Source organism: Pygoscelis adeliae, unplaced genomic scaffold (assembly GCF_000699105.1).
Source record: "Pygoscelis adeliae isolate BGI_AS28 unplaced genomic scaffold, ASM69910v1 Scaffold224, whole genome shotgun sequence".
Classification (NCBI taxonomy): domain Eukaryota; kingdom Metazoa; phylum Chordata; class Aves; order Sphenisciformes; family Spheniscidae; genus Pygoscelis; species Pygoscelis adeliae.
The window spans coordinates 328103-343383 of record NW_008824657.1 but is presented as its reverse complement, the minus strand read 5'-3'; the positions used below and the strand labels follow the sequence as shown (position 1 = coordinate 343383).

General features: G+C 50.0%; 1 protein-coding gene across 1 annotated transcript in view; it reads right to left on the bottom strand.

Moving 5' to 3' along the window:
• Positions 1-1478: 1478 nt before the first annotated feature.
• Positions 1479-15281, bottom strand: part of SNX19 (sorting nexin 19) — a gene marked incomplete at its 5' end in the record, with an annotated part of 25956 nt that continues 12153 nt past the window's right edge. Inside the window, 3 exons of the mRNA XM_009322602.1 lie at positions 1479-5515; positions 6193-6280; positions 7127-7311. Coding sequence (XP_009320877.1) covers positions 5380-5515; positions 6193-6280; positions 7127-7311 — 409 coding nt within the window. The remainder of the gene's footprint in view (positions 5516-6192; positions 6281-7126; positions 7312-15281) is intronic.

Genomic DNA, 15281 nt, shown 5'->3' with positions numbered 1-15281 from the left:
CAGCAAAAGGGCTGGGGGCTGGCTAGTGCTCTGTGCACAAGTTGTACTCAGAGGGAAAAAAAATAAAAAGACTTTGTAACATAATAAGCAAGTTCCAGACAGGAATTAGAGCATAGCATATCCAGCGGAGACAGGGGGCTGGAGTGGCATTAAGGTAGGAAGAATATAATTACCTGAACTGGACTGTGGCCAGGAGAATGGTATTAATTTATTTCAAGAAAGCCAGAAGTGCCAAAACCTGGATTTTACATTTAAATCCAGAAGATGGCAAATCACAGCATCCCAATTCTACTCTTCCAGCGTTCGGCTGGAAGGAAAGGTCTCCCGATAGGTTTTCACCCCTAATGCCTACCATGCCTGCGGCCACGATGGGAAAGCTCACCCTCAGCTTCATTTGGGAAGCCCGATGCCATCCCAGCGCATAGCCCTGTAGCTACCGATGCCCTGCTACAAGGCACGCATCAGCGAGGCGATGCCTGCACCTTGCGGAACGGAGGAGACATTATCCCGCTCCCCGTAACTCGCCCGCAGGCAATAAAGCCACACTCAGTCACAAATATAGTCACAAGCAAGCTCTCTCGAGCGTAGCCCCTAGTTCGATCTGGTATTAATTATCCACTGTTCTGCAGAGACAAATGCTTAATCCTCTGGCTGTTGACACTGGAAATGGACCAATCTACCCTGGGGTGGATATTATACAGGGGAACTTGGCTTCAGCTATGATCCCCACATCATGTGCTGTACAAATGTTCACTGGCTTGTAGGTAATGGATTTCATAGGGTGTATGGGATCTTTCCGTGGCAGAGCTAATCCAGAATAATACATGACTCAAGCATTCATTGTATCAGGTTTTTCTTCCTCCCTCTATTTTTTTTCCTTCGACATAATATTTCAAATTTCACGTGGAATTTCTCATTTTCAGACATTCTCTATTTCCTTATAGCTTACCAGCTTTCGTCCTCCGGGACAGATATCAAGGTGAACTTCCTAAGCAGCAGTGCCAAGGGATGTGGAGATGGGTCTGCACAACCCCTGCTTCTCTGGGTGTCTTTCACTTTCTTCCAGGAGAAAGGCCAAAGATCTCCACATTGCTTCTCTGGTTTCACATTCCCTGGAAAGCCTAAATCAAGAAGTCTGCTTGTCAGGGAGAAAGCAGCAATGCTGATGCCCCCAGAGATGGGGAAACTGTTCCCATTTCTGACCAAGCTGCTAAAGACTTTGGTCTGTCCCATGTCTGAGCGGTCCCACTAATGCCACCGCGTGCCAGGAGGGCAAACCGCTGTCCCAGACCCGTTGCCACCAGCCCTGCTGCCCCAGCCAGGCGTTTTGGGACACCTGGGGAGATGCCTGCTCCCCCCTTCCGACTCCCACCTGGGCTTTCTTGCCTCTCCCCTCCTTGCTCTTCCCTTCCCAAGGGCTGTCTTACAGGCAGTTTCTCGGCAAAGGCGAATTTTAAACCCACACGCAGAAACAAGTCTGAAACCGAGTATTATTTTACACAGAGTCAGAACATAAGTCACAAGTACTTGGGAGCACCGGTTTGCTCCCCATTTAACAACAAAATAGGTTTTCAAGACAGCGCTCTTCTACACAGACTTGAACGGCTGCACCCACAGAAAGCCAATGCAGGGATCTGAACACAGGAAATATGACAGGGAGTCACTACACGGTGGTGGCACTCGTTTTTCCTGAAAACATAACCTAAGAAGCAGCTCTGGCTCAACACAAAAACTGCTGTTTAGCTTACGGTGCTGCTTTGAAGCTCTGTACCGCTGTGCTCCATGTTGTACACGCACAGAAGCAGCCCCTGCTTCCAGGGAGCTTGCAGTCTAACTAGCCAGCGCTGGGGGGAAACTGAGGTGGGGGAAATGAAGTGCTTTCCTCAATGCCACATAGTCAGCAAGCGGTGGGCTGGAAGCAGATCGCATATGTCCAGTAGGACGTAGAAAGCTGAGCACCCACCTGAACCACGTGCTGCTCTGTACCTAAGATGACAGAAGCCTGCAACCTTTTTTCGAGATCAAATCTGCCTGCTCTCACCACCTTCCCTTCAGCAAGAGGTGGCTGAAGCCTTCTGTACAAATTCCTGCAGAAAAAGGGAGCTTGCTGGGAGTATTACACACACAGACCGAGTTAAAGTTTTTTTGTTGGCCTTGTTTGTTTTACTAAAGCAGTCTTAGTCCAATGGAAATAAACTTTCAGCCCACCTGAATGCGTGAGTTTGCCTTTGCTACCATCGTGCTCAATTTAATCCAAAAATTACAGTAAGGCAAAGAACTGGCATTAGAAAAAAGCCGAACTTTGTTTTGGATTTTGTATTCCTTAACAACAAGATACAGAGAGGGGCTACTTGTTCCTACGCTGTTCCCGGGCAGCTTCACCTCGGCTGTGAGAATGGACTAAGATCTATGAAGGAGAGAATGGGAGTTTGAAGCCTAGCCAGTAAGAGCATGAGAAAGGGCTCCGGCAACCCTGGTTTCTGTTTTCCTCGCTCTAAGAAAAGAAAGGGGGTTCTGGAGATTAAAACAAAGACCTCGCAATCCAGACTCCTGGGGTCTCTTCCTGACTCTGCCGCTGACTTAAGAGCGCATGCAAGTAAACCTACTTCATCTCTCTGCCCCAGCTCCTCCCATGTAAACACAGAGGGGATGTTGCTACTTCACCACATGAGCAAATCTGCAAAGTGCAGGCTTCGAGGCCCCTGCGTGAAAGGTGCAGAGGATGCACAGACCAAGCAGTTGTCTGGTACGACGGCAAATCATTGTCGCACCATCCCAGCGAAGCGCCGGCTCTCAAGCTATGCTCCTTGGAGCCCGCCAGCGGAAATGGCAAGTTATTTCCGTCAGGCAAAATGAATATTGAGTCACTCCCGTAATGTCAGAGGTCAGAGTTAAAGGCAGGGATGCTAGGGCTTCCCAGCAAAGGGGAAGTGTAAGCTCGTCCTTCCAACGCCACATCCAGTGTCAGTAACGCCTGTGCTAGACCTTTGCCCTCATGTGGAGTTGGCGGTGCGTAGTTTGCAGTCCATCTCTGAACGATCCTTTTCAGCAAACAGTTTCTTAATGATATCCCTGATGAATGACAGATTGCACTCTTGGAGCTCCAAACCCCTAAAATCAATGGGGAAGCAATAGCAAGCAAGCACACCAAGAGCATCTGGGAAGCCACCAAGCACAACAGGGCTATGATACATCATCCCTGGGTGATGGCTCCTTCTCCTACTGCCTTCTCCCACTCCTCAAGACAGCTGATGTAGTACATGGAAGTAGTAGGAGAAAGAAGGGAAACAGGAGCCAGGCAGTGAAGGAGAGGGTGAAGCGGCTGCTCCAAGCAGATATTGTGCTTGGGGATACATGGGAGTCCTGCTCCCCAACCTCCTGCTTGGCCATTTGGGATTATCCCATATGGAGCATTCTCCAACGCTTTGCCTAATCTACTCTTAAGCTACTTAGTGTACATGCTCCCTTCTTTTCCAAGCAGGTGGCAAGCCTACCATCTCAAAAGTGTCACTGCTGAGAGATGGCTCTGATAAGCGATGCAAAACTCCTTTGCTTCATTACATTGGATTCTGCCTAGTCTTGGGATGTCCTTGGAGCTCCCTAAAAATATACTTGCTGGCAGCAAGCTAATCCTTCCCTGTGTTTTCACACAACACACACCCCTCCCAGAAACACAAAGAAGCACACACCGCCGTGTGTCCATTATTAAGCAGCTGCCTCTGGAAAGAGCAGAAAATGCTTCCAGTAGTGTGCATGTTGGAGTTACACCACCTTCTCTCCAAACATGCCACAGAGTATCCAGCTCCAAGAAACAGCAGGCTACACGAAATGCACCATTGTTACTGTAACACGGAAACTAGCTGTGATCCTGCACGCTTCCCTCTTGCGAGGTCTCCTCTCCTAAGCGCTTTAATCTCAGATTAAGATTAAACCTTAGAGAATGCCAGGAGCAGTATTCCCTTCATCAGCAAAGTCCAGCGCTGGTCGGTTCGTATTTCTCCCAGGGAATACACCAAAACAGGTCACCAAACCGGTCTGTTCGTGCATATTCTCCGTGCCCGTATTCTCCACGTCCATCTGCCCTGTCACAAACCTGACAGCTGGGCAACGTAAGCTTGCAAAACCACTCAAGTCTTGGATGACCCGGAAAAGCAGCTGCCAAATCGACATGCCATCTGTGCTGGGTGGCACTGGACATTGTGACATGACAAGCTTTCTAGAGCCCTCTGCACGTGACTGTTGCAATAGCAGGCATAGTGAACCAAAGCACAGTGACATAGCAAGCAACAACAGAGCAAAGGTGGTGCTCTCAAGCCCACTGCTGCGGTCTAACCCGCTGTCTGTCCATGACACGCGTCCGGTATTCCTCCTGGGCTCAGAGGTGCTTGCTCCTCTTCCAGAGCTTACTGTGACAAGCACTTTTGTGTGGGAGCTGATTTACTCGCTGTGTGCCACACATCAGTCAGCTCCTTTTCTCCTGTGCCTTCCAGGTGACAGCCTCTGGGACTAAAACATGACTCAGCAGGCAAAATACAAGGTAATCCTAAACTCCAGCCGAGCTACCGTTCCTCTTTAGCCTGGGGACAGTTCTCTTTTCCAGGACCACAGTCTACCCTACTTGCATCCTACTGCTGAGGCAGCAAAAGATGCCATAACAAGACCATGTCAGAGCAGTGGCAGCGGGAGGCAGCTTATCTTTGTCCCTAAGACAGCACAGCAGCTTTGATTTCTGCACTGCTTTCGACCTCCCAGTTATTTGGGCAGTGGGGATGGGTCCCTGACGCTGACTTCAGGGCTATCACCACATCTCCATGCTCCATTCTCTCCCCGTCTTCCTTCTGGTAAAATGGATGGTGCGGCGTAGGCACGGGGCAGGCTGCTTAGAGAGCAGGGACAGCATTTGGTCCTCCCTTCACCTGTCCTAGAGAAACATCTATCAACAAGATACCGTCACATCAAGTCTCTGCATGCCAGTGTCAGGTGGAGCCCGAGGTCACAAAAGCAAATCTTGTGTGCTGGCTGCCTTTAGATGTTAGAGATGTTCAGAAACGTGGGGCAAGACAACAGGGCTTGTGGGCAGCCTGCATAGCCTTCTCAGACCGTCCAGCTCAGCAGAAGTCAGGCATCTTCATTCCAGGCCCTCCATCAGGTCAGCAATGGAACAGACGCTACACGGCAGAAAAGCATCTTCAGCCCCTGACACTGGGTTTAATCCATCACCCAGCCAAAACAGAGAAGCCTGGAAAGCAGCCTCATTTAGCACTGGCTGGAAAAATTCTTTACAAGAAGCTCCCAGACATGTTCAGTAAACACTGAAAATCAAATCATCCCATGCCTGCGGCTGCTTCTCTCCTCCACTGCTGGCTATACCAGCCCTGGTTAATGTGCTGAAATGCCTGCTTTGTCCAGGCCACTAGAGGCAGACGGCGCGACAGCTGCGGTCTCGAGCTCATCGCTGGAGCCCTTCAGAACCAAGAACTCCAGCAGAACGTCCAAGAGGCAGAAAACCAGGTGCCTGAAATGGAGAGAAGACAAAGCTTAGGCTGGTCAGGGCACAGCGGAGCTGGGAGATCAGCTCCAGACACGCAGAAGCCAAAGCTCACGCAAGGAAGAAGTATTCTGACTGCCATCAGGGGAAAGGCAAAAAGATCTCGTACCCTAGAAGAAATGTTCTAAGGGATGGTTCAGGTTTTTTTCCACCCCCCAAACCAGTGGGTGTTTCAAGCTGCTGAGCAGCACAGAAAACACAAATGCATCTCCTGGAGTGAGGTGGCACATGCATTTCTCTGCAGTTCATCACAAAAACATTGCTTTCCAAATGCACAGCGATGTGTATACAGAAAAACGCTATCTACATGTATATGCAGCTCCCTAAGCTCTTCTAAAAACAACAAACTAAACCAGGATTTGGTCATTTTTCCTCTGACAGTCTCCTGATGTCCACAAACTAAGCAGGCCCAGCAACGTAATTAACAAGACTGGCTCAATAACCTCCAGCCAGACCGAGGTCCTAGACATGCACCTTCATAATAAGCAAGCCAGATGCCCTTTGATAGTGTAAGTCAAGGAAAATTAGCCGGATATGTTCTGTGCCAAGAAGCTGGCAGCGTGAATCTCACGGCGAAGCCCTGAGCGTAGCTTACAGGCCCCATCGCAAAGGCTATCAGGGCAAAGAGACTATAATCGACGTACCTGTTGATCACAGGCTGGCCCAGGGACTCCAGTACCAGGTTCCAGCTCATCCGACATTTACTGGTTCCAAGGATTTCTTGGATCACATCTGTCAACGTCAAGAGACAAAGCTTTAGGAACTGCACATTTCCACAGCAGTAAAACAGGGCCAGTCTTCTGCTGGTCGGTACTAAACTGAAGTTTGTGATGGTGCTCTGAGCCTGAGGCATCTCATGCCCAACATCACCACGAAAGAAAAGAGCCAGGGACAGGACTGAATGCCGGGAAAGCGTTCCAGCCTCGAAGGGCATATACTGGTAGTGCTTTTTCATCCCCAAAGGATAGTAAGGGCCCCTGACTCTGCAGCAAGGAGTTAAAAGTTCAGACTGCACTCACATGGATTAGGCAGCAGCTGCTTTAATGTCAAAGGTCCCCGTGTCAAACTTCAAGAGAGGGAAATCCAGTGCAGCTGGGCTCATGACTTCAGTCCAGTGGAAAAGCCACTCTTTAGAGCAAGAAGCCAAAGGCTTTGCCTTGTGACTCTTCACAGCAATGGTACCCTTCGGCAGCAGGTGGGAGCACAGCGTGGCACTGGCTTTCCTGAGCCCTACCTTGTTTGAGGTGGCTCAGCGGGAACTTCACCACCAGCACTAAGCACAGAGTATGTGGCCAGTCTGCATCTGGGAATCACCAAGACACGCGTCCTTTCTCTCTGAGCTGTGCTGCTTCCCAAATGCTTATGCAAACTATCTAGAACTAGGAATCTGTGGTTTTTGCTTGCAGGAAACCATTCAAACCTCAAAGGTCACAAACGTTTCCCAGTGCCTTGGCACGAGCAAGCTCCATCTCTGTGTTTAACCACATTTCCAGAGATGCCAATGCACTGGAGGGTTCCCCAGCCTCCCCCACTGCTCCTTTCTCAAGGGCAGCTGACACATCTCTGGGGCACACTTACTAGGCAAGATCCCCATCAGGCTCTGCAGGGCCTGCTCTGCTGCTGCTTCCTTCTGTTCCTCTGTCCTGACTGGTTTAGGCACTGCTGGTAAAACTCCTCCAGGCCAGATGGATTCCTGCAGCAACTGGAGGTACTGGACCCAACGCTGGGTGCAGGTCAGGTTAACCACCTGGACTTCCAGCCACCTGCAGGCACAGGGAGAAAGACAAAGGTCGGGAAAAGCCAGGCTTGGTACCAACTCAGGAGCTTTCTGCCAGTCAGAGGCCTTGGAGGGGAAAATCAACTTGCTGGGCAAGTTAACATACAGTTTCCAAGTCTAAACCTTAGGCATTTTCCCAAGTATCAATTAGCTGAGTTTCCCCATGCACCAGAAATAGGTATATGTTCCCTATCTTATAGACAGAAACACATATGTGAAGTCACAGGGGAAAAGCTCCATTGCCCTGCTGCCCGCAGGAAACCAAGTGAGTAACCGGCCCCTAAACGGTGCACAGCTAAGGGATATGGCTGGCCATAACCTCCTAAGTTATGTCCATGCACAAGCCGAGACAGAGCTGGAAGAACCACCAAAACTGATGTTTTAGCTCTAAAACAAACCCTGTGACTGACTGGAAGGACTTGAGCATGGTCTGGTAACCAGTGCTCCTCTCATCAGTCCCTCCGCTACCAAAAGAGTCAAGGGTGTCTCGCCTGGAGACCAAAACACACGGTCCCAGGATGGCAAGGCACGAATATCCTGCTGCTCTGCGTTCCTCTCACCCCCCTGCTTCCCTGCTGTCCAGCTCTGCTCCGTCCACCGGTGGCAAGCAATGAAATCATCGCCGCTCCCATCCAAAACCCCGCGCTGCACATCTATTAAAAGGAAAGTTAGGTACCTGCCAACAAAACTGCTGGTCAGCCCTCCTGTTGGGCCAAGACTGTGCCCTTTATACGGTAACAACCTGCAAATCCCGAGGCCACGGGAATGCCGCTCCACATAAGGGCTCGGAGACGTTTGCAGCCTGCACGGGGGAGATGTGTCCGCACCACCCAAGTGCTGGCCAGGGAAAGTTCCTAAATCAATCATGCGGACCCTCTTTCCCAGACATGAAATCACTTCCCCGTGTAATAGCAAAAGCCACAGCCGCCAGTCAAAACTCGCCACTGCCTGAAGTCTTTTCCGCCAGAATAAGGAGAGGCCAGCGGGCGAATCCCTGACGGCACGGAGGCCAACAGGAGGGTCCCCATCAATTTAGCAAGACCAGGACTCGGCGGCGCAGCACCGACGGCGACGGCCTGCTGCCGCCGTCCTCATCAGCGGGAAGCTCTGGAGAAAAGACGGGAGCGTCGGGCCAGGGTTGGGGTAGGGAGAAGGCTTGCGATTTTGCCAGTACTTCAAGAGTCCCAGAGGAGAGGAGTCCGCAGGCAGGGCCAGGAGACCCGTTCCTCTTGGCAGCTGGTGTTCGTGCTTGCAATTCCGTCACCACTACGCCCCGGCAGCTCTAGTACATCCAAGAGCATGGGCCCTGCCAAGGCAAACTTTATTTAACCTGCGCTCTGCCAGACTGTCTGCATTCTTCTCAGGCGAGGCATTCGGGCCAAGGGCGTCTTTCCCCACACAACCAGGACAACGCGAGCAGAGAGTCGGGAATAGCAACACCTAAAGGTAACAAGGGGCAAAGGAACGGCAGGTAGCCATCGTCGGGGCCAAGGCTGCAACATGATGCTCCCTTCTTCAGCACGAAACGAGGTGCCTAGGTACAGGTCTTTAAGGATGCACACCTAGGAAATGCCAGCTGCAAAAGCAAAGACCGTTAAAAAAACCTGAAAACGAGCCTTGGTGCAGCAGTAAGGCCTGTTATGTCTCAGGGCAAGGTCATACTGGAGCGTGGGCAATGCACCTGGTGATCCCAGTAACAGCACTGGAAATGGGGAGACACAGCTTTTGTGCTCAGCCTCGCCAGGGACCCCAAGTACTGATGTTGCTACAAGGTAGTGCCAGAGATCCAAAGCGTAGCTTCTACCTGTCTTAGAGGACAAAATGTCACAGCAGAGTCTTGGCCAGGAAAAGGCCTTGTTTGAAATACAATGGCTTAAAAGGGTTTTTATCTCCAGCCATCAGTAGAGTTTAACACCCTGGATCATGTTAAACCCTCCAGCCATCCCCAACCAAATTAAAGTGTTAAACTGCGGCTCCTCTAGGGGAAGGAGCTTTCATTAACATGGTTTTTCATTAACATGTTTTCTTATACAACCTGCTTTCCTAATTGAGAAAACATTTGACAAGCAACAGAAGTTCAGAGACTTGGGGACAGAGCTGCAGACAGTACAACCCTGCATCTAGGGAGATCAGACTGAATGTTGACTTGAAATTCACCTCAGCAATAGTTACTTGCCATCCTTTAAAAGGTTGCAGAAAGCAAAGAACAAGCTTTCTTTTTCTTAGGAATGTTCCTAAAATAGCAAAAAAATCAAGCAAATAGTGGGCAGAGTGAAAGCTGAACTTAGAGAAGAAAGCACACGTTTCCAGACAGCTCAAGAGCGGACCGAGAACTGACGAACGCTGGACTGCCCCGTACAAACAACCTACCATTTCTAGTTCATTTATTTCCATAAAGCCACCAGAACTAGGCAACGAGGCCTAGAGGTAAGACCTATAAATCCAATCACATGCGCACGCGTTGCAATTATGCAAGTGGTTACAGGTCTTAGTTCCCACAGTTGCAAAACACCGCTGATGGATTTTTTTACTTAGCCTGGCAGCTCACTGCCTTCCACTTTGGGAAGCAAAGGGCAGGATCTGAGACTGAGAACGGCTCCGTCGATTTTGCCCCACCTGCGCTGACGCCTGCTGCAGCTCCACGCAAGCTCCTGAGAAGAGACCGACTTGCCCCATCGCATGGTGCTCTGACAGCAGGATACTCACTGCTAGGAAAGGGGGAAGAGGCACCCAAAACCACAGGGCATACAAAAAAAAGAAGAAACTCGACAGGAAAGGGGAACAAGAAAGAAGAGAAAACGAAGCTGGCTGCAAATGGAAGGAAGGCTAAAGTTACTGTGCTCTGGGTTCCCTTTTGCCCGTCTATCAGCATGGGAACCATCCCAAAAGCACTAGGAAGAGAAGAACTGTCAAGACTGGTCCATCTGGCTCAGCATCCTCCCTGGGAGAGCAGCTGATACTCTCAGATACTCCAAAAGAAAACGTCAAAACAGAGTAACCCGCCTTTTCCTCCCTACTCTCAACCTGCACCTGTTAAAGTCACCGCCAACACCCACTTTGGGGGCTGCACACTGCATTTGCACACCACACACAGGCGCATGCACGAGCAACAGTTATGAAATGGTGAGGGGCAAAGTAACTCCTCAGCTCTCACAACTGTAGTTGCAACTCAGGCAGGGTCACACCAAGCTTTATTGAAAAATCCTACCTGAATAAGACCCAGATTTCTATGGCAAATTGACCTTTCCATCAGGCAGACTTGCTGCACCGGGATCAGGATTAACAGCTCACACTTCTCACACAGGAACTCCAAATATGTGCTGGTCCAAAGCTGACCTTCATCAGCAGATCACAGATGATTTTTCGTACTATTAAAGGACTAAGCATTTGAGATCCATGTGCCACATCGAAAGCACATACACGCCTTCTCCCAGGTAGAAATAAATCCAGCAAGAAACACAAATAGACCTATCTTTTTTTTTTTTTATTGGATGGCTGATGAGTTACTATTTCCATTCTGCTATTTCATGAAGAAATAGCCTTAATAAGAAAGAAAGAAAAACGAACCCATCACTGAACCATCTCCTTACACTTCAGCTGAGACCAGAAATAGATAGAAAGTGACCTCCTGGGCTCAGACGTTCAAATGCTTTGATAATGCCCAATGCAAAGAGACAGAATGCAAGGGCTACGAAGTTCTGGACGTTAGTCTGGAGGTGCATAACTTGCCCATGCTGTAAGGGTCCTCTGTTTGAAATAGCTGCTGATGGAGGAATGAAATGGCTGCTAAAAAAGAGCTGATTTAATGCCATGGCTTAAGCTGGAACTCCAAGGTCAGCCGAAGGGGCCCGTTAAGATGGGAACGGCAGAAATGCCCTGGGAATGAGAAACAAGGCCTGCGGGGTACATACCTTGACCCTCCTCCGGCACTTAGGAGCAACAACAAGGGCTGCTAAGACGGAGCAGCCTATGGTAAAGGCAGACTGAGAGTCAGGAACAGGCAGAACACAATGTACAGACCTGGGTTTACTTGGCTCCTCCGAGCTGGATGCGCTCACTTAAGCGGACCACCCAGAGGGTTCACCTGCGGATAGAGAGAGCTCAACTCAGCAAGAAAAGGTTGGACAGGTTGGATTTGCTTAGTCTGGAAAATAAAGATGGACCAGGAATGGACAAAAAGATATGGTACTCTCCAGATTTACGAACAGCTGCTAGAAGCTGGTAAACCTCTGCTTTTCTTGTCCATCAAGGTTAGGATAAGAACTGCTAAGTTCACTTGAGCCGAGGAATGGCTCAAGTTAAATACATGGATTGTAATTAAAATCTGAAGCAACAGCAATTGCGATTCCCCCAAAATTGGGGATTTTAAGGATTTAGACAAACACAAACTGGAGGCCACGTTAGGAAGAACATGGCCTAACGTTCGAGGGCCTAAAGACGAGAAAGCCTCTACTAGTCTGCTTTAGCTTTATAAATACAAATAGCTCTATAAATATACATGAGCTGTACATAACAGTAGCAAGTCCAGCTCAACATCTACTGCTTTCCACCCCAGAGCAAGACCTCCGTTTCCCTGAGGTCAGTTAACACGGCACGGCTAACCAGAAGCTCAAAAAAGGCCCGTGAGACCAAGGTAGTGAAAAGGATTTAAGAAAAAAGCAACATCTGGAAACGCACAAGGCATTCAAGCATCTGACTTATGAAATCGAGAAAGGCTGGTACTTAAATCACCAGACCATCTCTCCCTTCACAGTACTTGTCCCCCAAATTGTGCCTCAAACCACAAGAATATCCTTAACTCAAGGGCTCAGGAAGAGCAACATTTCAATGCTTTGACTGTAAAACTTTTCTGAGCTAAGCTTGTAAAACCGAAGAAACAGCTGCAGCGGGCACAGTTAGAAGAATGGAAAAAACACAAATGGAGAGCTTTGGCCCCCAGGCTCGGCTTTTAGCACCTGCTACTTGAGCCCACGTCCACCTTCTCCGCACAGCCGCCAGCAGAAACACGTGCAGCCGACTGCTGGCACGCTCAGCTCAAACACCTTCAAAGCAAACCCACGCTTGTCCAGGCCATCAGTAAACCCTTCGCAGAGGAAGGAAACAGGAAAGAAAAGAAAAAATAAAAATCCCTCTATAAATCAAAGAATACGAAGCATCCCGAGTCCTTTTAAACTTCTGGCCAAAGACACACACGCAAAAAGTAAACTATCTTTCTCGCCTTACTGGAAACGTTCCTCTCCTGCTGCCCTATAAAATATTTACAATTGTATATGCTGTGAACAATACGTCCTGTACCCCTGCCCGAGCACACCGTAATGAAGTGTTTGACCAGCGAGGCAGCGGCCCAGTGGCCAAGTGCCTTCCCCTCGAAACAGAGTGTCTTGCCAGCCTCGCACCTCCCAAGCACAGCTCCACTGAGGGCAGTTGCACCGAAGGAAGCGAGAAACAAATCAAGCTGCAAGGAGTTCACGCCGGTGGCGTTTCCACCCGACGTGCCTTCGTTAGACTTATCCGCACCAGCGCCTTGCCAGCGTAGGGCAGTGGGATTTTTCTACCTGCTTGACCCAGGCAGTGAGAGGTGGAGCTGGCAGAAGCCCTGCGAGAAGTGGGTTTGCAGGACATTTTACTGTGGGACAGAGAGAAGGAAAAACAGATCATCCCCTACTGCCTGTAGGCATGAAACCACACCTCGGTGTTTGGATTTGGGGCACTGCTCTGGGCTGCTCTCTCCAAAACACACTTGCTGCAAAAAGAAATCATGTAAACACAAAGGGCTCCAGCTCTAACATCTTCTCCCCCCTGGTGAATTAATCGAGCTGCTCTGCTGCGGTTTTTGCTTTTCTCAAGTTATATCTCCCTGCGACACCATGGGGTTCAGAAAAGGGGGAGAAAGCTACGTGATTAAAAGAAACCATCCCAAAACCCCCTTGATTTTTAACAAAGCATCTCGGCTTTCGGTAACATCTTCATCAAGTATTTATTGAGCCAATTAAGCTCTCAGCAGTGCCCCAGGGAGAGGCCAGGCTGTCTCAGCCAGGTCCTGCTCAGAGCAGATTGCTTCATTAGCCCACTTCAGAATCAAAACACATAAAAACACCATTAACCCTTCACAAGCCAAGGAAAACTAAAACCAACAAGGAGACATCATTTCTCCTCAATCCTTTTCTTCTTTGTCTCTTCTATTTGAAATAGGAAGTTGTTGGGGTTTTTTGTTGTTTGGTTTGTTTTTTTTTTTAAATCTGGGGAAACAAGTTGGCACGTATCTAATGGCTGAAACGGAGTCAAAAGAAAAGAGAGATGCAGTTAAAATAATGTTGCAATTGTTATCAAAGCACAGAGTGCTTGCTTCATTCCAGCGGCTGTTTTTGGAAGAATGCTGCTTCTAGAAGAGGAGAAAAAAAATTTTGTTTGGGACACAGATTCAAAGCCGGATCCAAAATTTCCAGGTGCTTGGAGACAACTGAATCGAGGCCCATTTCCAAGTTGATTTTTATTTACTTTACACACACACACGAAGACTCACACACAGTCCCCAAGATGGCTTTTGCTGACATACCACAGGCCCCCGATTTCTACTGCTCCTTGCAGCTACAATACAAATAGCCAAATCCAGGGACGAGGAGGAAGGTGCCATAAGGTTGATTCCCCTACATACAAACTCTGTTGCTGGCTTTTAGGCTGGGGTACACACTCGCACCACCCCGGGAGAGATGGGACCTTTGCTGCCACATACCCTGGGCCTGCCAGCACAGCCCCTCGATGCACGGTTGCAAAGGTCCTTACTAAATCTGCCCAAATCAACTCCCCCAGGTAACAAGCCAGAACAGCAAATGGATTTAGTTGCTCCAGCTGCACTGACATTGCAGTTTTGGCAGCTCGCTTCTGCCAGCAAAACGCAGAGGTGCTGCCCAAGCCTGGAGTGGTAAGCTACCTGCCAGCTACAAAGCCAAAGGAAAGTGGGAGCAGCCGCACTGGGAACAGCTTTAGCATAAACCTTCCTGGCTTCTCCCGGCGCCTGAAGAGCACGAGCCAACCCTCAGCTTTAATGTCTTTTTCAGAGATAATGCAGGGAGGAAACGGGGAGCCTCCGCAGCGCACGCCTGCCCACGCACAGCCACATCCTACCCCAGGGTACCCCCTGCGCCGGGTGACACATGTACAGCCCAGCTTTGCGCCGACCCCCGGTGCAAGCCGGCACCGAGATGAGGTCTGGCTCACCATCTCGGCTGCCGGACACGGCCCCTGCAGGGCTCCAGACGGCCAGGACTGGGCAGAATTGCTTGCCCACGGGCAGCGCGTTCCCAGCACGCCCAGGGCTGCAGGTGCTTGGCTGCCCGAGTGGGCAGGTTTACCCAGGGACATTTAAGAGGGTCAGGCAACACTACATGCCGGTGGCACTTTCAAGTCAAGAGGATCAAGGAGGCTGCCAAGGGCCTTTGTTTTTGCCAGTTCTGTTGGCACAGAGATCAAGGAAGAAAAAAGAGAAAAAAAACCCAGAAAAAAACCAAAACACCCAGCAAGCAGTTCCCTGAAGCTATGAGCTCCTTGACTCACACCAGCAGTTGCACAAGTGCCCACAACACCTGGCCTGACATCGACAGGCCCTGGCACAGAGCCCCGAAGCCAAGATGACAGCAAGAAGGCAAGGGCAGCCTGGGGTTGCGCACGGGGGTAACCCCCAGCAACAGCCCACCCAAACCCACCTTGTGCAATGGTCGGGCACCGCGCGGCATCCCTGCCAAAGGAAGGGATGGGGACGTGCGGCAAGACCAAGCTGCAGCACCCTTTCGACCGGTGCAGATGTCCGGCCTGCCGAAGGGACCCCAGGCTTGGCTGCAAGGACCCTTTGTTGCCCCATTAAATCGACAACCCAGGACCTTTGTCGCTCACAGGCCACGGATATCGGTCCGAGAAGTTTTCACTTGGTGAGGCTGGAAGCTAGGCAAGCCCCCGGTG